This window comes from Canis lupus, chromosome 1 (assembly GCF_048164855.1).
Source record: "Canis lupus baileyi chromosome 1, mCanLup2.hap1, whole genome shotgun sequence".
Lineage (NCBI taxonomy): Eukaryota > Metazoa > Chordata > Mammalia > Carnivora > Canidae > Canis > Canis lupus.
Window position 1 is genome coordinate 45,538,687 of NC_132838.1, and position 23,517 is coordinate 45,562,203.

Below are 23,517 nucleotides of genomic sequence, written 5' to 3' on the forward strand. Positions count from 1 at the left end.
GGCACCTTTCTTTTAAGACCTCTCCTACTCCTTTTTTGGCCCATTGGGACTACATAAAGTGTTAATGTCAAAATATAGTTTCATAAAATATGTATACTTACAGAAAGATAAGAATGAGCAAGTATTAGATTTGAATAACTTCTACCCAGTATTCTCCAGCTAGATCTAAAAGATAAATATGATATTTGGAAGTAGCAGGTCCTTTTTTATAGCACCATTGTTAGTATACTAAGACTCATTTGTGCTTTAGAAATATTTTTGTTAAAGGTGGAGGATGACTATAATGCCTGACAGTTTTCTTTAAATGTCCTATGTAAAGATTTTATGTAACATCCCATTTATCTTTTAATATTTAAATTTCACCATGCATGGTATTAATTTTAATTTTTGTTTAGTATCTAGTGTATCTTGATTCTTCTGGGATACACGTAGTAAATTAATACTAGGCCAACTAATTATAGCATTAGTAATTACAAATAGTTTACTTTTATAGAAGAGTGATTTTTTTGTCTGTGTTATTTTTCTTCTTTCTGTTTTAGTGATTCCAAATGATATTCCAAGTAGCTCTGCAATTTTAGGAGGACAGCCGCCAAATGTGACAAGCAATTCTGGAATTCTGGGAGTCCAAAGACCAAATGTATCGAGTAATTCTGAAATTATTGGAGTCCGGCCATCTAATGTTTCCAATAGTTCTGGGATTATTGGACCCCAGCCACCAAATATTCTGAATAACTCTGGAATTTTGGGACTACAGCCACCAACTGTGTCAAGTAGTTCTGGACTTTTGGGAGTGCTACCCCCAAATATCCCTAATAATTCCGGACTTATAGGAGTACAGCCACCGAATGTTCCAAATGCTGCTGGACTTTTGGGAACACAACCACCAGCTGGGCCTCAAAACTTACCCCCTTTAAATCTCTCTAGTCAAAGGATGCCCGCAATGCCAATGTTAGACATTCGTCCAGGACTAATACCACAGACACCTGGACCAAGATTCCCTTTAATGCAGCCTGGAATTCCACCCCAACGGGGAATCCCTCCCCCATCAGTACTTGATTCAGCTCTTCATCCACCACCACCTCGTGGTCCTTTTCCTCCAGGAGATATTTTTAGTCAGCCAGAAAGACCTTTTCTAGTCCCTGGAAGACAAAATGTAGACAATGTTCCTAATCCAGAGAAAAGGATACCACTTGGAAATGATAACATTCAACAGGAAGGAGATAGAGATTACCGGTTTCCTCCCATTGAAGCCAGGGAAAGCATTAGTAGACCTCCCCCGGTGGATGTTAGGGATGTGGTTGGACGGCCTATAGATCCAAGAGAAGGTCCTGGAAGGCCTCCATTAGATGGTAGGGATCATTTTGGAAGACCTCCTGTCGATATTAGAGAGAATCTTGTGAGGCCAGGCATAGATCATCTTGGTCGAAGAGACCATTTTGGCTTTAATCCAGAGAAGCCCTGGGGGCATAGAGATTTTGATGAGAGAGAACATCGGGTTCTACCTGTCTATGGTGGTCCAAAAGGCTTACATGAAGAAAGAGGTAGATTTCGATCTGGAAACTATCGATTTGATCCTAGAAGTGGTCCTTGGAACAGAGGATTTGGACAAGAAGTTCACAGAGATTTTGATGACCGCAGAAGACCCTGGGAGAGGCAAAGGGATAGGGATGACAGAGATTTTGATTTCTGCAGAGAAATTAATGGAAACCGTCTTGGACGAGATAGAATTCAAAACACCTGGGTCCCCCCTCCTCATGCTCGGGTTTTTGATTTTTTTGAAGGGGCCACTTCTCAACGAAAAGGTGATAACGTGCCTCAGGTTAATGGTGAAAATACTGAAAGACATGCCCAACCACCACCTTTACCAGTGCAGAATGATCCTGAACTTTATGAAAAACTGACATCTTCAAGTGAAATAAACAAGGAGAAGAGTGACACAGTTGCTGATATAGAAAGTGAACCAGTGGTAGAAAGCACAGAAACTGAGGGGACATAATCATCACTCAGTAGGTAAAAGATACCTTTTGTAAAGTTGTCATCTCTCTGTAATAGATTAATGGCTGACTGGACCATAGTTGTTCACTTTTGTCTGCCAGAATTAAGTTAATCTGATGTTCATGTTCACCTTTCTCTTAAAATAATTGTACAACTGACTTGTATAGACATTGTTCTTAATATGAACATGGTAGGTAAACATTTTTTTATTTTTCTGATAAAATATAAATGTTGCCCCCAGATTCTTTTAACTTCAAGGAAATGAATAACAGCTTGTCAGAGACTTCCTATGGAAGAAAGAATTTTTTAGATACTACCATTAGGTTGGATATGGTAATAGATATATTTCAAAATAGCAAGTGGTGGTATATCTTATCCATATCTTTAGGCTGCTGCAGAATTTTAAGGTAATAGACAAAGCTGTGATATTTTATGCAAAGACTGGCTCTAGATATTTGAGGAGCACAATACAGAGATTTTAAAAAGTGATTTTGTAAAATCTACACTATGGTCTCTGTTTCTCCAAAGTAAGTGTTTGTGATTTGTTCCTCATACTGCAGTGAGTAAAAAAGAAAAAAAAAAAAAAAAAGAAAACAACATAAATATTAAAGTACGTTTCAATGTTGGGTGAATTTTGTTTTTAGATGCCAATAAAACTTACTTGTTTGATAACAGTGTTCTAGGAATTGTATTTTTTTAATCTACAAATTCTTAAAACCCTGGATCATTAGCAGCATGTGCTTAGTTGCAGAAGTTTTTTTATTATTCTTAATAACAACAATGAAGAACTGTATGGTAGAAAAACATGTACTTTGATATAAAAATCATGCAGTCTCATTAGTATGTATGTAATATCTGTATATATTTATTGTGTAAATCATATGTAGATTTTTGTTTCTCTGTATGTCTTCATGTACATACAGAGAAAAATAGTAATAGTTTAGAAAATAAAATATTCTTTAAAATCAGAAAGTTAGAGAAATTTGGCTAGTTGATAATGCTCATAGTCAAAACTCTTCTTAGCTTTTACGAAGGTAAAATAAGAAATATTGTAAAGAAATGCATTGGCGGTTTGGCAATTCTATTTTAATGTAGTTAGGCATGAAGCCAGAGTTAGCATGGAGCCAAAATTCATGTGAATGCTTGCATTGTTTTGTTTCACATTATATTTGCTATTCTGCATAGATAGTGCTAGTACTAAAGTACTTACTGGTCACTTGCCTGAAGTGAATTTCTTAATTGCACAGAATGTATAGAGATGTTGGTGGATTTAAAAACACTATATATATCAGAAACAAAGCATCCACCATGTGTTTTGTAGGCTGTGGGTAACACTGTTCAGATTAGCCTCCAAGGTAAACTGAGTAGCAGAAAAATTGGGGATTGGTTTTCTATTTATTTATTTATTTTTGCTTTTAATTTTCAGTTATTTGCTGTTTGTTATTCCTTTGGGTTTTACATATATATACATATAAAACCATTGTGTTTTTTTATTCCTAATGAAGGCTTATATTTGCTCCTATGAATAGTCATTTTTGTTCCCTGTGCATTCCCAACTATTCATCATTGCTCTATTTCTCTAAAATTCGTAAGCTACAGTTGTCAAACGTGCCCAAAGTAACAATAGAAACACACCAGCCATTTAAAATTGGATTGTTTTTGCTTACCTCTTGATAAGCTTGTAAGAGCTATTTTACAGTTGGTTCCTGGCCAAAAATCAAGTCATTTCTTTTTATAGGTTCTGAACAGAAACAGTACATTGTTTTGTTATGTGAACAAGTGGGTAAGAGTGGAAATTGGGTGTTTATTTCTATAGTAATTCAGTCCAGTGATTTGAATTGGTTTCAGTCTTTTCCTTGGGATAACAGGAAAAACTGTGACATTGGTACAAAGTATTAATGTTCAGGAATGATTAGCCTTGTCCTTACGGACATTGTATTGACTGGGATTTCAAACTACTTTAGTTGCATTTACCATTATTAAAATTAAGTGACATTCACTTGAATTGAGTAGCAATAAAAATGTAAGACTCTTCAGTGACCTTTGATCCCAAGTTTTTTTATCACTTTTGGGCCTTCATGTGCAAACTTGAAAACAAAATACTTTCAGGTATTGCACTGGTTTGAAGATTTTGTGGTGAAAGTCAATCTAATCAGTTGTCAGTACTGTATCTAGAAACCCATTTTGGGAGTGTGTGACACTCTTAAAATAGTTGAATTATGTGTACTTGTTCTCACTTTGTTCTTACTTTGTAGTATAGTATTTAAGTGAAAGGGTGTTATTATTCATCCTTATAATGATTTTCCAAACTTGATATTTACATACACCATTTTCTTAAATAATGGAGAGAAACTTTGACACAGGACCCATCACATTTTTGTGCTTTTGATCCCAGTATTGTCACTAGAATGCTAGCCATTAGAAATACGCAAGGAATGACCCTAACCACTTTAATAAAATTGTTCAAAGTGCTGCAGGCAGTATCTACATTAGCCACCAAATCAATAGTGTTTTGATTTGTGACATGTTAGAGAATGATAAGACTTTCTGAGGTGTATTCATAGACTGCAGTTTGAGTAGATACTATTTTTTAAATTTTTGTGTTTTTTTGGTCTTTAAACATTTCATTAAACATTGGCTTCTGTTCATAGCGTAAATACATAAAATGCACTTTAATTTACATTGAAATTAGAAATTTATTTTACAGCAAAGCAGTCTTTATCTGCAGCATCTTGTAGGTGAAATGCTAAATTTATTGCAGTGTGTAGGGTGTACAAATGCTTAGCATTGGGAGATGGAATAGTATAAAATTATATGCTTAGAACTCTGAAAATGACTTTATATAGTATTTAATTGACAAAATTATTCATTATTTAAGCTCTTATATTCTTACTAGAATTTCTTTTGCCCTCATAATTTAGTTGCTTCATTAAGTTTATTGGCCATTTCACTTATAAAAGATTATAGTTTATGGAGCTATACATTTAAGGTTGTTTTGGGTAGATCAGTTTTGTAACATTTAAAAAGAAAAAGTTACCTCTTTTAATTTGAAGAAGTTTTTTTTTTGTTTTTTTTTGTTTTTTTTTTTTTTTTTTTTTAATAAACACTGTAGTTCATTAGACCTAAGGTGCTGTTGATTGTCAGAAGCACCATACAGGAATAAAAAATGTTTCCAAGATGACATGCCAGTAATAATAAGACCCATCCTAATTCAGAAATGTCAAAATGTAAAGTGTTTTAGAATCAAAGAAATGTGGTATTCATTATGAATTTTATATATCTATATAATCCCTTATTCATTAAGTGATTTAAAGAACATTTTGATGTTTTTTGTCATTGTATATATTTTAGATGGGCACAACTTTAAAGAAAAATTTTAATATTCAATTAAAAATAATTTTGTTATACCTTATGTGCCTTTATTATCATTACTTTATTGGGTGCTATATTAAAAAATGTCTTAAGGGCTTTTAACTGTTTCAGAGAAAGAAAACATTAACATTTTTCTCTTTAAATATTTTACATAATGTAGAAGAGAAGCAAATATCTTTATATTCGTTTTTAAGATAGGCAACATTAAAAACTAAATATTTGTAAATAGTCATAAATACTACAGTGTGGCAGAGAATTATAAATGTTTCCTTAATTGAGGATGCTGTGGTTTTATATAAAACATCTTTTAAACTGTAACTTAAAAAAAATAAACTATAGCTTAAGTTTTAGGCACTAAAAGTTTTCTTTTCCACTTCTGAAGAGAAAAAGATGACTGCTTTTTAATGGGAGATTTAAAAACAAGATACCTTGGTTTAACAAAACTGTCTGAAACTAGAATTCAAAATTAATGGCCCAGATTGATGGTATACTTTAGAGGCATCCATATTGAAAGCAATTTGAAATACACTGTCTCTGTGGTTCTCTCCCAAGAAATGTGTAACAGAATCACCTGTTGGAGCTATTTGAAAATACCAGGAGGTTTTGGGGGAGGTCACCATAGGCTTACTAATATAGAATCCCCTGTGGAGGTAAATACTTTATATACACCTGTACACACACACCCCTCCGTGGGTGTATGTATACTTTTTAGCCCCCCACATACCACAACTTCAGATATATTAAAACATGTATATACCTAATATACCATGTACTTCAGATTCTTTAAAAAATTTTTTTAAATACTTTGGTGATCTAAAAATTATTTTTAATATTTCAGTAAAGTGGGATCCCTGGGTGGCGCAGCGGTTTAGCGCCTGCCTTTGGCCCGGGGCGCAATCCTGGAGACCCGGGATCGAATCCCACGTCGGGCTTCCGGTGCATGGAGCCTGCTTCTCCCTCTGCCTGTGTCTCTGCCCCTCTCTCTCTCTCTGTGTGACTATCATAAATAAATAAAAATTAAAAAAAAAAAAGTTAAATATTTCAGTAAAGTATATACTTAATTTGTGGCAGTTGGTTTTGGAATATGAATAGAAAATAGGGAAGTCATTATCACAGATGTTTTAAACTCATTAAAGCGCATTAAGCATTAATCTAAAAATGAATTCAAGAAAAGGATGGAAAGAGGCATATGAGATGGTTTTAGGAAGTATTTTTGACTCAAGTGAAACTTTGTTATAGGATACTTCAAAGAAAAATTTACTCGATAGCATGGAATTAAATGATTTGATTGATTATAGGCCCCTTTGGGATAAAATTGCAAACATTAAATTTATTAAGGACTAGTAATGTTACTAGTAGGACTACTTACATGTGGGTTGCACATTAAAAACTAATGCAAATCAGAGGTTTATTTTGCATGAGGTTTGCTCATACATTTTTCTTGCCCTCTACTTAATTCTCCCCTTTCTCCCTTATTTCGGGGTGGTCTTTTCATTCTTTATGTACACTTAGAATTACTTGGCCTTGTTCTGGTCATGATGCAAAATGAATATTCCAAGTAATTTGTAAACTGTACATAGTAGATCAAGGGGTAGAATTGTGCTAACTTTATATTGTGGAGGTGTTAGGTGGTTGGGATAGTAGGACGATGTATAGTGATGGAAGCGGAGGGAGCACTTAATGCACAGTGCTCACTAGATGGTAGACCGTAAACTTGGAATTTGTGACTTTGAGCCCAAAGTCACAATGAGAAATAGATGAGTTTAATGAGCCCATTCCACTTGTATGTTAGTGGCAGATACGTAGCACTTGGTTGACTTGTGTTGTTTGTCCCTTTCCAACCTCCATGGGCAGCTATTAGATTTTGTCTTATTTTTCTGCCTTTCTCAGAATTCTCAAATTCTTCTCATCATTAGCATTCCAGCCTCCTTTTGGACCCTTCATTTCAGACAAGGACTGTCAATTGAATGGAACTGTGTTGAAAGCAGGTTGCTGCCCTTAGGCTTAGTGATTTCTAAGGTCATTTCTAGAATTTAAACACCTTGAGTCTATGAAATAAATTTTCTCTTCTGTAAAAGTTGAGGAAGCAGGAGGAACAGAGGGAGTCACTAAAACAACATTGGAACTTTAAAAAGACCACAGATTTCATTGCCATTAGGTTTTCAACACTATCTTTAACGTTTGCTAGATACATGTCTTAAGACAAGTTACTGTATTTCCAAGCACTATTTCTTAATAACTGATCTGCAGGGTTATACTTTTTTAAATTATTATTGATCATAATATTAGCTAATACTTAATGACATGTACTATGTGACAAGAACTAGAATAATTTTATTACCTGTATAAGTCTCATGACAGTCTTTTAGTATTATTATTTTAATATTTATTTTACTAACGTGAAACCTGTCACAGATTTAAACTATTTCCCAAGGTTATACAACTTGTAAATATTTGAGCAAAGATTGAAGCCCAGGTCTATCACTTTCAAAAATTAGTGTGTACCATCTACTGTAGTGCCAGACATACTTGGCAGAGGCTCACCAACTATTAATTCCTCTTCTATTTAAAAGGCAAATAAATTTGTGCAGAAAAACAAACTTGAACAATCAGTCGGTCTAAGCACCAAACTGAATTTGTGTTTTCATTGTTACAAGTATGTGTGGGGCTATCTTCTTTTCCTATAGCCAAACAATCACTTCAGCTTCATTTTTCTTAGATTCTATTTTCAGGATTTACGTTTTTCTTAAGGTTAAACCATGATATAATATTGTTAAGTCTCTTAACAATTTTAAATTTTGGAGGCAAGTTTATGTTGCATTGATACTGAATAAGATTTCTTTTTGATTACAACTTTCCCACAAATAAAATATCAAAACTTATTTTTAAAAATGTTTTAAAACATGTAAAGCAGAGCCAGTGATTGCTTGCAAATTTATATTTTAGATTGTGGCTTTGGCAGCTCCTATCTAAAATTCAGCATTTATACACTGTATGTATAGCCCAAACTTAGTACTCCGTGTTCTTGTGTGTAAAACTCCTATATTAGGAATATTCCATGCTTTGAATGAAGTAAAATATGTAAAATTGTCTTTACACATAGTAAGCATTCAGTGTTAGTCTTTATTCACCACTTAAATTCAAGTAGTTTTAGAGTCTAGCTCTGTTGTCTTTGGTGGCAGTGGATAAATTGCAGTGATTTTACTTTACTCAGATATACAATCTGATTCTAGATTTTTCTCTTCAAGTCTTCTGTTCATATCACTAAACTTAGATTCCACAGCATGTCATGGTGCTGGCCTCTGATCACCTTTTCCAGAGTCTTTGGAAAGATGACTCCTAAACATTGTGGCCATATTACTGGCTAATTCACATGTCAGGGGAATATGCTTATTAATATTTGTGAGTTATACTTCTATTTCTACTAATCTTGTCAAAGGTAATTATTATTTTGCTTATGTTATGATTATTACATGAAATAAAAAGTTCCTGCATTTGAACAATGACTTTTCAATAACAAGACTCTTGTGTTTATTACTGAACTCGGGTCAGTTTGCATATTAATAAGAATATTAGTAAAACAGAAGACTTGTGTTGAATAAAATTAACTTTTGAAAGTTTTGAAAGTAGAAAGGATAAACTATTTAAGAATTGATCTTTCTGTGGTAATTGAAATTACTTTGAACCTTTTAAATAGGAGAGGGTAGCATTTACCTAATATATCAGGAACTTCTGAAAAGTATCACATCTTAGATATGGTGCTCATACCCAGGATAAGGATTTAAGTAGTTAAACCATCAGGACTTAATTTAAGATGGTATTTTTTTTTAAATGTACTTAATGATATTTTAATTCTAGCCCTCTTTTTATCATATTATTTTCTGAATTGTTAGCCAAATGACCACAGGTTAAAATGCATTCTCATTACAGGGAAAGAAGGGAGTTGGGGTAGAGAGACTTAACTTTGTTGTCTTTGTTGTCGATATTGGACATAATGTATATTCAGAAATACACTGGTAGGATCTGTTATCTCTCTTTACAAATGAAGCAAATTCAAGGCCGTGGTTACATTTTATTTGCACAGGTGTCTGACCTCCAGTTTTGCTGACTCTGAAGTATGCTTTACTTTAAAAGATGCTGTTTTGGAAAGGTAGATTTAATTTATGATCTGTGCAGTTAGTTTCCTGCTGTAACAACATTACCAAAAATTGGGCGGTTTAGAACAGCAGAAACTTACTCTCTCACAGTTCCAGAGGCTAGAAGCCTGCATCAAGGTGTTGGCCGGGCCACGCTGTTTCTCTGAAGGCTCTAGAGGAGAATCCTCCATTCCTCTTCCAAATTTCTGGCAGTTCTCCGTAATCCTTCCTGTTCTTGACTTGTAGATGCATCACTTCAATCTCAGCCTCTATTGTCAAATGGGTGGTTTTCCATCACGTGTTTTCATATCATCTGCCTGTGTATGTCTGTTTTCAATTTTCCTCTTATAAGGACATCAGTTATACTGGATTAAGAATCCCCACTCTATTGTAGTGTGATGTCATCTTAACTATTACATCTGCAGTGACCGTGTTTCCAGATAAGGTCACATTCTGAGTTGCTGGGAGATAGCACTTCAATATATATTTTTGGAGGACACGATTCATAACAACCTCTTACTGAATTCTATAACTATTTAAGATAAGTAAACAGACCTTGAAAATTTTAGAATACAGTGGGAAGAAAGGTACATTTCAGAATGATAAGACATATCTTTATAGAATTCTATTTTTAAATTACTTTGGTTGTTAATAACAATCCTATTCAAATCTATAATACAAGTATTGCAAGCCATCAAACACAGTAGCACTGCCTAGCTTTTTAGATGAATTTGTAATGCCTATAATATAATATAATGCCTGTAATTTCTTTAGTAATAATTGAACTAAAAGAATTTGCAAATAAAATCCAATACTATTAGTATGATATAGCAAAGAATCTATTTACTGCAAATTCTTGCATTAAAGAAGTAGACTTTTAACAGTGGAGGGTTTTTTTTTTTTTTTAACTTTAAAATTTAGGTACTCTGAAAATTGCCGTGTCTTTCCATTTCATTTGGACTACTTATATTTTTTAAACAGTATAGCATTTTCTGTTTTGTCAACTCATTAAAATTTTCCCTTAAGTGATATGACTATCACTTTGCCATTTCAGTGAGTTTGTAGAATTAGTTTTTTATTTGCCAAAGTAAAGACTAATTTGTTCACTGTTTTAACTTAGTGTTACAACCTTAATACATTTCTCTTATTTTTTCATAGGATTAGCCAGTACAATTTGTATTTGATCAAGTAAAAAAACACAACTTTGTATGACTAAAATCCAAGTTATATGAATATAGGTCTTTACTAAATAGGTATCTTAATAAAGGCTCCTTGTAAATGTAGAGAAATTTGGACATTTCTTTTTGTTTTATATGAAAAACACCAAAGCACTTAAAGCACTGCCTGGCATGTCCTACAACATAGGTGCTCACTATTGTAATTGTCAATAATGACCAATAGAGACTTTGGGACATGCAAATCAGTTTTGTGTTAGTTGCAAATAATTAAGAGTCTATTAGTACAGATTTGAATATTCAGAATGGGAGAGGATAGGACAGAGAATGGAGATTTGTGTGGTTCTTGGAGCTTTATAGGTCTTGCAAGACTTTTTTTACACCCAAAGCTTCAACTTTTCGACCTATATTTATCTGATGCATTAGGCTAGTGTCAAGCATCCTGCTGGCCCAAGTGGCTTACCTTTCATGGAGAGCTGTCTGTGATCGAATTTCAGGAAGAACAATTAGAAAGCTTCCAGGTTAGTAATAATTCAGTGGTTATTTTTTTTTTCAATAAAGTGGGAATTCAAGTTTTAAAAGTAGATATTTTTTTTCATGGGACTTGAGAAAGGCTGACTCATTTGAAATAAAAAAGATCTATACTTTTCCCATGAATATATTCAAGCTAAAAGATGTTGTTAATCACCAAAAATAAACTAAATACTTACTTAAATTGTGTCTGACTCAATCCATTGTATGGGAAACTACATTTAGGAAAATGATTTTCAGATTTGTTATTAGATTTCCCTATATGACACTGAGAATTTGAAAAACACTTTATCTAAAATAAGTCTGTCAAATAAAATTTGAGATCCAGGAGATTTATCTATTTCAGAGAGAGTAAGTAAACTTACTTCATTGTTGCCAATTCTGGAATGTCTAGTCACCTATTGTAGCCAGTTTAAGAAGATAAGAGTAAGGATCTTGGTTCCATTGGGAACCACAAAATGTCACAGTAACTGTAGTTATCTGTACTTCCAAATGTGAAGCAGTAATTTTTTTCATTAGGGCTTTACAAAAATAACAGCTAGACTCTTTAAGGGCTAATGTAAAATTTAATTGTTACCTTGATATAGAAAGCTGATTATGGAAATGGGGCACTCCCTTAAAATGTTACCAGCTCTAATCTTTGTCACCTTGGTTATTGTATTTGTTGAACCAAAGCTATAGATGTAGGGCTTTACATGGAAGGATCTAAATATGTAATATACCTGCCCCCAAATTCATAATTCAAGGCTTTTGTTTTATTTAAGCCATGTATTTCAGGTTCTTCTAGTATGACTTTCATACTCTGTCTGGACAACTGAGAAACCAGTAGTTCACATTTTAATCAGGGTACACTAAAGTTGATTTCTAAATTAGTATTGGTTTTCAAGGAGTGAAAAATGACTTCCCTCACTCCACAAGCAATCTGTTTAACTGATAGTAAAAGTAAGGAATCTGGAAATGTTCTTGCATGAAGGAAAATTTTTTGATGGAGGGTTCACCTGAGAAACTCTGGAGATAAAGGCACTAGTCTTTAGCTCTTCATGAGCCTCTAGCTATGGGTTATACACAAGTGTATGGCCTTGATTCTTTCTAAACCACTAAACATCAGATGGAAAGATTTTAAGAGTATAGGAATAGTGTAACCAGGTCCTGAATACAGACATGATATCTAGGTTCAGAGAATTACATGAGGCTGACACTTTGTGATTAGTCAAGTCTTTTGAGGTATAATTTTCTCAGTTTTTCCAAAGCAATACTTTACTACTTTTCCCTTCATTCTTGGCAGTTTAGATTCTCATTTCTTTTTGTAGCTCTAAGTGTCTGTGTGGTAGAAAAAGAAAGTGATTATTGAGCACTGCCTATTGTTGTTTTGTCATCAACTATCTACTCAGGTACCTTAAACAGAGCACTTATTCTGGCAGGATGTGGTTGAGCCAGGTTGATTTTTCTTGGTAAATATTTTTGTTGTTCAGTAAGTAGTCTGACTTTACTTTTGTTTCTCGCTTGGCTGTTTACATTTTTAATTTCACGTTTCAGATACTTTCTAAAACCAGTATCTTTTCTTTCTCTGAGTTTCACATCTGCTTACCAAACTTGTATTTCTGTAGGAATTAGATCTTTAAAGCTTGATATTTTCTTTTCAGGACCTACTCAGTCTTCATTAAACATATGACTCCTGTAAATGCTCCAATAACCAGAAATTAATACTAAGTGTATACTCAGTACTAAATATATTCTCAGAGAATGAGAGCAACCAACAGAGTCACCTACCTATATATAGGGTTTCTGTTTGTTTTAGGTTTTATTTATTTATTCATGATAGACACACACAGAGAGAAAGAGAGAGAGATTGAGGCAGAGACACACAGGCAGAGGGAGATGCAGGCTCCATGCAGGGAGCCTGACCTGGGACTTGGATCCTGGGTCTTCAGGATCACACCCTGGGCTGAAGGCAGCGCTAAACTGCTGAGCCACCGACCAGGGCTGCCGTATATGGTTTTTAAAGAGTAATATGGGGACACCTGGCGGCTCAGTCATCAGAAGAGTATGTATATGCTCTTGATCTTGAGATTTTCAGTGTGAGTCCCATATTGAATGTAGAGATTACATAGATTAAAAAAAAATAGTATTTCTGACAACTGACTAAAAAAGTACTAGCACTAAATCATTTTTTATTCATCTTCTGATTTATTACAGCCTAACAATACTCATTTATTATTCAGTGCTCTTAATGTCATCAGCACTACTGTTCATCTGAATTTGCTTCAGCGTCTCTCATGGACCAGCTGAGTCCAAAGCTGCCAAAAGTCAATTGAGACTGAACAGGGCTTCAGAGAGGAGCCAGAGGTGTGCAGCAGTGAGAGTGATTGCAGTGGGACAGGCATGCGGCCCCCTTGGCCTTTGACCAGATGCTTTATGTTTAAGTACAAACAGAGACCTTTCTTCTTCTGTTTTCCCTTTTTCCTTTGTGAGCATACTATACTCTTGGTGATTATAATTTATGAACCACTATTCTAAACTCCTTTTTATCAAACTGATAAATTTAAAATGAAGTATTTTATTTCATTGAGCCAATGTCGCTAGGATTGATTCATGGGAATAAAGATGGAATGTTTGGCTTATCATGGATTAAGAGTACATATTTGAAATACCAAGTGGTAGATCTCTTGGGACGATGATTAAAAAAACAAACAAAACCCCAGACATTTATCTAGTTTTGGAATTTAGCCCAGGGAAGAAAACCCCTCGGGTCCTTCTGCTCAGACAGCCTGATGTACACCCTTGAACCCTCTAGTAAATGAGAATTAGTAGCATTCCCAATGTCTTTGTGCCACCATAATTATTCCTAAAGCCTTCTGATTGCTAAGCATAATATAATCTGGAATTCACTTCTTTAACAGAACTGCTAAAAGCCCTAGCACCCTTGCTTCTTGCTCTCATATCTTTCTAATCTTACAGCTTTCATCTGTAAGCTATAGGAGGTGGACTCATGTGTTTTGGGATGCCTTTTTAACTATTGCTTGATCAATAGAACTCTGAGCCTAAGGAAAGTTAACATTGTAATACCCATCAGTAATGGAATTTATCATCTTATGCTACAGCGCTCTATTTTATTTTTATCTAGAGCAAGGTTAAAAAATGTAGGTGTGTACCAACATATATATATCCCTCCCTGATAGATAAACTTTTACCACCACAACTATGATGATGGATACCCTTAATTGAGCTATCCCAGACTCTTTTTTGCTAAGTCCCACATTTCTCCAGGCAGCTGCTACGAGTCAGTTGTTAATATGAGACCTGAAACCTCTTCATCCTGGTCCTGAAGGATTTGACCATTTAAAATCGTGTGTCTTTCTCAAGAACCAGTTCCTGTGTCCTCTCACTTGGCAGTATACAGTTTTTCACTTCTTAAGGTAGTGTTCTGTGTGATGTTACTTTTATATTAACACTGTAAGGACATTATCCTCTCCTTGCCTTTACTGGCCTTGAGATGCAGTCTCATTGTGCGTAAGTTAATGAATTAAATGTTTCATTCTGAATTCTTTGAAGTATTTTTGAAGTGAAAGACTACAGGTAAAATTATTAGCTTTTAATATTTTATAGGCATTTTTTTCATAACACCCTAATTATATTTTGGCCTTATTTCAACTCTTTATAGGGAAAAGAATCCTCAATGAAGATGTTAAATGGAATAATTCTATCTTTTGCCTTTGGTTTTAGGTTCACTTTAACCTTGTCAATAAAACTTTTGATTTATTATTAGAAACATGATAAGGCATGACCTTTGAACCAGTTAATCGTTACGGATATTAAAATTTTATCTCAAAAAAATATTAAGGGGACAGTTATTTTTATTGAATTACATTAGAGGAGGAAGTTTATTTAAAAGGAAACAATTGGAAATAACTCCGAGAATGGAATTAGGAGTAGTATATTTGGATTATTTCCCAGAGAAAGTAAAACTAGTAAGAGGCCAGTACAAAGATTGTTTAAGAAAGAGAATTATTTAGCACCTAAATAACTTAGATTTTTTTCTGAAATGAAAAGATGAAGTTTTACATAAAGCTTTCATGTAAAAAGCTTGTTTCATGTTTATGTAACCCAAGTATGTTAGAATAAAATATTTTAAGATTATGAGTGATCATGGAAATCAATGCATATGGCCTTGATGACTTCTTAATACCAAGCACCCTTAAAAAAAAATCCATTTTGTTTATATCAAGAAAAATAAAGGCAGTTTCGGAAATTTGTCTGCTTTGGAACTTGACTGAACTCTGTATTCTGAATTGATTGGAATGTCTAGTAAAATCTGATTTGCCTAATGTTTGGCTTTGAAGTAATTTGATTTAGTAACATGCAACCATACATAGTTAAAGAGTTGTGGGTTTTTTTTTTTTTTTAAGATTTTATTTATTTATTTGAGAGAGGTAGCAGGAGCAGAGGAAGAGGCAGACTTCCCACTGAGCAGGGAGCTCAGTGTGTTACTTGATCCCAGGACTCTGAGATCATGACCTGAGCAAAAGGCAGACACTTAACTGACTGAGCCACCCAGGCATCCCAAGAGTTGTTTTTCTATGAGTAGCTTAAGACTTGAGCCAGATACTAAAATCCTTAGATTTGCTACATTAACGAAGATTTGCAATTATTAACTATAATTAAATTATATGATGTCTAGACTGCTCTTTAACTATACTTCTATTCTCTTAATTCTTATGCTTCTTAGCATGTTTCTAAAGCACATGCAATTTCCATTTCTTTTGGGAGGAATAGACATAACCTAACAGCCTTAGGAATAACCCTGATTTCTGTATGAACAAGTTTGCCTTAAGTAAATTCTTTTACTTGCTTGGTTGTAATTCTAGATATCATTTTGTAACTAGGTTTTGGGAAAAGTGCATGGGATTTTCCAAAATCCCCACTCTTGGAGATCATCGTATTACAGGCCTCAAGTGTACAGATCAGACTGTAATTAGAGATAGACTTGAATGATGTTCACACTGGCCTTTAGAATACGGGATTCCAGCTTAATTTTTCATCCTTATATCAGTCTATATAGCAGATCCGAAAGTGAATCCAACTGGAATTTTCTTTCTTTGAAAGAGAATGGGGAACAGAGCCAAAACACTTACTCAATATCAACTTCAGATGGTTGCAAAGCCTAAAGGAGTTCTGTTTAGCTAGATAATCATAGCAAGATTATAACCAGCACTGTGGTTTCTCTCTAGTGGTTTCTCTCATACTCTCAAACATGTGCTTATGTTGAAAATTATTTAGTAAAGACATGAATCTTTGCCTACTATATCTGGGATTATTGTGTTAGCATATTTTAGTGTGAGCTATTTGTATTGAGATGCATTTGGTCTCTTGAGGAAGATCTTGCTTAATGCAAATCCAGTGCTGTTAGCTGTACATGAAGGTGCTTTAATAAGTTTATGGATTCAGGAAAAAGAAAAGAAATTTCTGGGACAAGTTCCTTATTTTTTTAAAGGATATTTTTAGACCGGGAGGGGGAGAGAGAATCTTAAGCAGGCTCCAGCCCAGCACAGAGCCCATTGCAGGTCCCAATCTCATGACCCTGAGATCATGACCTGAGCCAAAATCAGGAATCGGACCCTTAACCAAGGGAACCACCCAGGCATCCCATTAGGAGATTTTAAAATGAGATAAATTTCTTTATAGATCACTTTCCTTGGTAATGTTGACAAACATTGGGGGTATTATTGCACATGTAGTCTCTTCCTTGATATGAGGCCAGCTGCTTAAATTGTGAACAAGTACACTTGAAATGTACACATTTCCAGGAAATGACAAGGTTATTAAAATGTAGATCAGGTTTTCAAGTTTGAAGACTGTATTTAGAAAATAAAATTTAACTGAGATGGCTAGTTACAATGTCTTCTGGCCAGTCACTTCTGACAATATGCAACAATGAAGCTTTCGGAACCCAGATACAAATGTTTTTTTCTCTACCCTGAGCATAATTGTAATGTGTACTAATACCCAGAAGCATGTTAAGTTAATATGACACGTTTTCAAATGTGATGACAAACTTAAAATAGCAGATTATATTACTTTTGTGTCTTAGGACAAAAATGTGTTGATTTTAATGGGTAAGGTTTGGGACAAATAAAACATAGAAACTTTTCTTTTAAAAAATTTACAAAATTATGATAAAATTGCATATTCAGGGAACCCCTGGCTGGCTTAGTCAGTGGAGCAAGCTCCAACTTGGGTATAGAGATTTCTTAAAATATGTTTTTAAAAATTGCATATTCGGGGGAAAAATTAATTTTTACCCCTAAAATTTTGTTCTGGCAAACAAGGAGGTGGTTCTTTCAAGAGTCAGAACATCTTTCAAGACGATCCAATCCCTTAAATTGTTAAGGTATTTTAATAAAGCATAATCCTGATGCGCAGGTTCCTTTCTTGTACTGTCTTCTGGAGAACTCATAAAGGGAAATACACTGCTTTTCAAGCCTGGGAGAAGAGAAAATATTTCTTTCACTCAACAGTTTGCTTTCCCTAGTTGCAAGCCTTTTCCATTCTCCACAGAATCATCCCAAAACTTTTCCACCCCCCATAAAGCATGTTCATTTCCCCTCAGCAGAGTACCTTCCTCTTTTCTAGTGACAGGAGCTGCTTTGTTTCAGGCAGCCTTCTCTAAGCTTACTTTAAATCATCTGGTCTCTGCCTCTAGACCATTCGTTCTCAATGAGGAAGAGATTTTGCCCCCTTCTTTTCCCCAGGAGACATTTATGGTTGTAACTGGGATGGGGTTGGGAGTACTCCTGGTATCCATTGAGTATCAGGAGCAGGGGCACTGTTAAAACATCCTACAATGCATAGGGCACCCCCTGCCCCATGACAGAATTCTTTCTCCAAATGCCAAAAGTGCCGGGGCTGAGAAATTTTTCTGTAGTCTTAGGAGCAGATGTCACTCCCTACCTCTTTTCTGTATTCTTAACCTTCTTCCCTCTTCACTTACCCCAAGTTTTCTCATTAATGTGTTTCCAGTCTCTCACACTTAGAAAAAGTAAGTGTACCCTTGACCTTTTGTTACTTGCTCATGGAGGAGCAGAGGAAGAGGAGAGAGAGAATATCAAGCAGACTCCACACTGAGCATGGAGCTTGACACTGGGCTTGATCTCATGACCTGAGCTGAAACCAAGAGTTGGATGCTCAACTGACTGAGCCGCTCAGGTTGCCCCATTGGTCTCAGTCTCCTCTTCCTCTTATTCCTTACTGCACTGTAGTGCTTTTGACCTCACCAGTCCTCTAAAGTTGTTCTTTCTAAAGTCCTCATGACATGCTGGACTCTCTGAACTGTTTACCTTTTCCTGGTGTCCTATCTGATCTCTGCCATAAACATCGTATTTCAGCAATTTGATATAACCTGCAGCTCCTGCAGAGTGCTTCACTGCTTGTCTTGCTGTTTCTTCTGCCTCAAGTAGGCTCTTTCTCTTCACTGTGCAGACTCCTATTTGTCTTCAAGACTCAGGGCAAGAGCTGTATCTTTTCTGTTCTCCCCTGAGTAGCCATCCTCTTCTCACTAGGTATCTTTGTTATAGTACTTTGTGGTTATAATGCAATTATTTGTTGACTTGTTTGTTCTTCAGAGGCCAAGATCAGATCTTATTTCTGCTCCTGGTGAACTGCCTGAGTCAATACACATTTAGTAAAAATTTGTTGAAAGAATTTTTAAAATTTGTTTTAAAGGTTTATTTGAGAGACAGTACTTGCATGCACACCTGTGGGGCGGGGAAAGGGGCAGAGGGAGAGAATTCCAAGCAGACCCCATGCTAAGCATGGAACACAACATGGGGCTCAGTCTCATGACTCTGAGATAGTGACCTGAGTTGAAAACTGAGATTCGGTCACCCAACAAGGCACACCAAAATTTAATAATTATTATTTTATTTTTTTGAGAGAAAGTGTACATGCGTGAGCAGGGCAGGGGGAGGGTCAGAGGGAGAGAGAAAATCTTCAGCAGGCTCCATGCTGGGCATAACCCTGAGATCAAGACCTGGGCTGAAACGAAGAGTCAGATGCTTAATTGAGCCCCAAGAATTTTCTTTTAATTTTAAAGAATAAACATTAAAAAGAAATCAGAAGAGCCCAGAAAGATAACAGATCTGGAAAAAATCTGTTCTTAACAATAGAAGGCCTTAAACTACAAAAAAGTTCAGCATCATACTTGGAAGCCTGTTAGAAATTGAGTCTCAGGCTCCATCTCAGACCTACTGAATCAGGATCTGCATTTTTAAAAGCTCCTCTGGTAATTCATAGGAATGATAAAATTTGAGAAACAAAGTTCCAATTCATTTTTCTTTCTCCCAACAGATGTGGTTTTCCATATGTCCAAGTGGAATACATAGAATATTTTGATATTTGTAAAGATTAGAATAAGTACCTTTGATGAATGTATTTCTCTTAAGAGAGCAGTTAGCAGAAGCCCAATGGAATACTTATTTTTAACAAGGAAGGGGAGATCATTTTTTTAAACTAGAAGTGTTTTTTGGTGTATTTTAAGAGTTTCATTTGATACACCTCTGATAATGTCCGTAAGAAGAACTTTGCATTTCTCATGTGAATATTGTTTTGTCTGTAGGTTAAATTAAATCTTGTAATAGGTGCTATGAATTTGTATTAAGGAGATAAATGCGTAGACTTTAGTCCTTTCTGATTTGGAGGCAGAAGTCCTACTTTACCAGGAGATACTGACATTGTGGCTGTGTGGAGTGAATACAATTTAATAAAGTGTGAAAGGCTTTTAAAAATGTCATTGAAAAATGGGATGTAAAAATTGGAAACTATCAAGCCTTTGTTATTTAAAAGTTACTGTAAGCAGTATAACACAGCTGTGCTTTTAAGATGAACATATAATGGTGAATGCTGTTATATGGCACAACATTGGTGTATTAAATAGAGGGTTTCAATTGTACTATTAAATTTCTATAACGTAATTTCTAAAGATACAGGAAATCTGATTTTTTTTGTTAATGGTCTGAAAAAAATGACCCAATGACCCAAAATGAAGTGTTTTGATCAGACATTTAATGTTCCAAGTTTCTTAGCAAATTTTTTGAGGTGGAGCCCAACATGGGGCCTGAACTCATGACCCTGAGATCAAGACCTGAGCTGAGAGCAAGAGTCTAATTCTTAACCAACTGAGCCAGTCAGGTACCCCTAAATTTGTTAGTTTTTTAAGTTATCTCTACACCCAACATGGGACTTAAACTCATGACCCCAAGATCAGTCACATGCTTTACTGACTGGGTCAGCCAGGTGCCCCAAAGAAGTTTTTTTTAAATGCTAAATTTTAAACTTAATTCTAAAACTCAAATGTAAATACTTGAGGGGTAAGAGTTGGAGAAAGCATGTTATTCCATGGGATTATCATTGGGATGGAAAAACAAATTCACAGTAGATTCAAATACTTATTGAAGAGTATGTACATTTAGTACTTTGATAGGTAAAAGTTGGTGATTTGGGAAAGATAGTAGAGGACTGACGGGACACAGTCCTTGACATCAAGGAGTTTACCTTCCAAATGGGAATCAGACTATTTCAGTTTAATGTGTGAATTGCTTCAGCAGAAGGATATACAGGATGCGCTAATAGTAATAGAAATCATAGTAGTAGATTTCACTACTAGTAGTAGATTTCAGTTAGAAGTTGCTGCCTTTTTTTTTTTTTTTATGAGAGGATGGGGGAGGGTCAGGAGAGAGAGGATCTCAGGCTCCATGCCCAGCACTGAGCCCAACTCGGGACTTGATCCCACAACCCTGAGGTAGTGACCTGAGCTGAAATCAAGAGCCAGATGTTTAACTGACCAAGGCACCCCGGTGCCCCAGAAGTTACATTTTTATTTCAGCAAATTCCCTAAATCTCAATATCCTTATCTATAAAACCAAGATAAATATGTCTATCTGGAAGGCTTGTTTTGAGGATTAAATTAAACTACGTGTACAGTGCTTTGTACAGTACCCAAACAGACTGCTTAATAAATGTTAGCCACTGCTCCTACTCTGTGGCCATTACTGTGTAACTGGAGAGAATCCTTCCTTCTAGCATAGTGCTTTCTGCCTCCCTTCCTTCTTTTTGTATTCATAGCCCTACTACATGGATTTGAAGGAAGTGCTCAAATCTTGGAGGTCAGATCTAGATCTCTTTGTAAGTTTATTTTCTCTTATTGCTCCACTCTCACTATGAATAACTCTTTCGTTTTTTGAAAGTTTCCAAGACTTCGGTGTTGTGGTCCTTTTACAGGATGTTGCCTCTCATCATTCAACTCCTGCATCATCCTGTATGGACCTCCTTAGTCACATGTGGCTATTTAACTTTATTAAAAATTAAAACTTCAGGGGATCCCTGGGTGGCTCAGCGGTTTAGTGCCTGCCTTTGGCCCAGGGCGCGATCCTGGAGACCCGGGATTGAGTCCCATGTCGGGCTCCCAGCATGGAGCCTGCTACTCCTCTGCCTGTGCCTCTGCGTGTGTGTGTGTGTGTGTCTCTCTCTCTCTCTCTCTCTGTCTATCATGAATAAATAAATAAATAATCTTTTTAAAAAAAATTAAAACTTCAGGGGGCACCTGACTGCTCCATTGGAAGAGCATGTGACTCAGGGTCATGAGGTGGAGTCCCACGTGGGGTGTAAAGATGACTTAAACTTAAAAAGAAATTAAAAATTCAGTTCCTCGAGGCTCCTGGCTGGCTCAGTTGGGAGAGCAGTCACTTGATTTCAGAGTTGTGAGCTCAAGCCCCACATTGGGCATAGAGTTTACATTAAAAAAAAAAGCAATTCAGTTTCTCAGTCATACAGCCTACACTTAAATTCTCAGTAGCCACATGTGGCTTGTGGCCACCAAATTGGATGGTGTAGGTGGGGAACATTTCCACAAAGTTCTATTTTCTAGCACTATTGGAAAACAGCTATTGCTGTTAGTGTAAGACCCAGGAAGTGCACTGTTTACCTTGTTAGCAGTTTTACAATTCAAAATCCTCTCTCCCTCACCAAATTTAAAAAAAAAAAAAATTTAAAGCCTATCACCCTTGGTTATTTTTCCATTAAAGAGTTAAAATGCAGATGCCTGGCTGGCTCAGAGAACAAGGGACTCTTGATCTTGGGGTCATAAGTTGAAGCCTCATATTTGGGCATAGAGCTGAAAGAGTTAAAATGCTTGAACGATTTTGGTTCTTATTTTTATAATTATAAAGTTTGGATTGATAATTATCTGAAGAGTTTTATTAAAATATCTCGAGTTCTCAAAATTCAGTGAAGTTGTGAAACAATTTTAGACATCTTTAAAATGTTATTTATGATTGAAGATAACGTTTGATGAGATTAAACATATTCAACAGACTGCTTCAATCCCTCTCTTCTTCAGTCTTTCATATCTTATATTTGCCATTTGTTTTTTCTGAGCAATGCAGCCTGTGTTTTCCAAATACAAACTGTTCATTTAGGGAGCTCCATACTGCAGCTGCCATTTACATCTACATTATTACTTGTGGCAGAAAAACAAACATGCTGACAGATAATTTTGAATGAATCAGCAAAAGTAAAAAGACCAAAAAGTTTCTGCACAGACTGCTGCTGGCAAATTTACAGTGAGTGGAAGTGTTGTTCAGTTATACAAACATTCCAGAGGAGTTTGCCAAGAACCTATCTGTAATTCATTCCTGAAGTGTCCTCATAAGTGCATATATCAAGATCTTCCCAAAGAGACCTTTTATTATTATTTTTTAATTCTGTGGCCCTAAAAATGATGTCCTTTATTTTCTGGCTTGTTGCAATAAAAAATTCACATTTACAGATAGGTAAGTCAATACTAAATTTATTTTCATAATACGAAATAGATTCTTACCATGACGCCCTATTCAATTTACTGCATACTTTATAACTTGAAGCCATATATTCTCTATAATATATAGAAATATTAAGGCAAGTAATTAATCCTAAAGATTGGGAATCAGATCAGAGTTGAATAAAAAGGGAGTAATCCTCTCGTGTTTTTAAAAACAACTTGTATTTAGAGCTTAAAAACACCATAGAGATCATTGGCTGTATTTTTACAGAAGACAAAGCTTAGATTATGAATCCATGGTGATGGACCTAGGTAGCAGTTTTTTGTTTTTAAATATATTCTTTGCTTCATATAGTAAGTGTATATAATTAAATAGTATTTATAGCTTATACATCTCCACAGAAATTCAATGAATGCGGCCACCTGGGTGGCTCATTTGGTTAAACGTCTGATGTCTGACTTGGCTCAGGTCATGATCTCAGGGTCCTGGGACTGAGCC

The 23,517-nt window shown here is 35.4% G+C and overlaps 1 protein-coding gene and 1 long non-coding RNA gene across 5 annotated transcripts in view; one reads left to right on the forward strand and one right to left on the reverse strand.

Moving 5' to 3' along the window:
- SCAF8 (SR-related CTD associated factor 8) overlaps window positions 1-23,517 on the forward strand; it is a 147,219-nt gene that overhangs the window by 77,904 nt on the left and 45,798 nt on the right. For 2 of the 3 annotated variants that reach the window (XM_072828595.1, XM_072828575.1), the window contains one exon: window positions 540-2,667. In XM_072828595.1, coding sequence (XP_072684696.1) covers window positions 540-1,996 — 1,457 coding nt within the window. In that variant the 3' untranslated portion in view covers window positions 1,997-2,667. Of the gene's footprint in view, window positions 1-539; window positions 2,668-23,517 lie in introns of those variants that run through there. The other variant, XM_072828585.1, reaches the window with a different exon arrangement.
- Window positions 798-9,919, reverse strand: LOC140634934 (uncharacterized). 2 transcript variants are annotated; one of them, XR_012032253.1, is made up of 3 exons: window positions 9,605-9,919; window positions 1,232-1,644; window positions 798-1,139 (listed from the first exon to the last, which is right to left on the reverse strand). It is a non-coding gene; the product is annotated as an uncharacterized lncRNA (long non-coding RNA). The 2 variants fall into 2 exon arrangements; XR_012032256.1 differs by having other exon boundaries at window positions 1,503-1,644; window positions 9,605-9,916.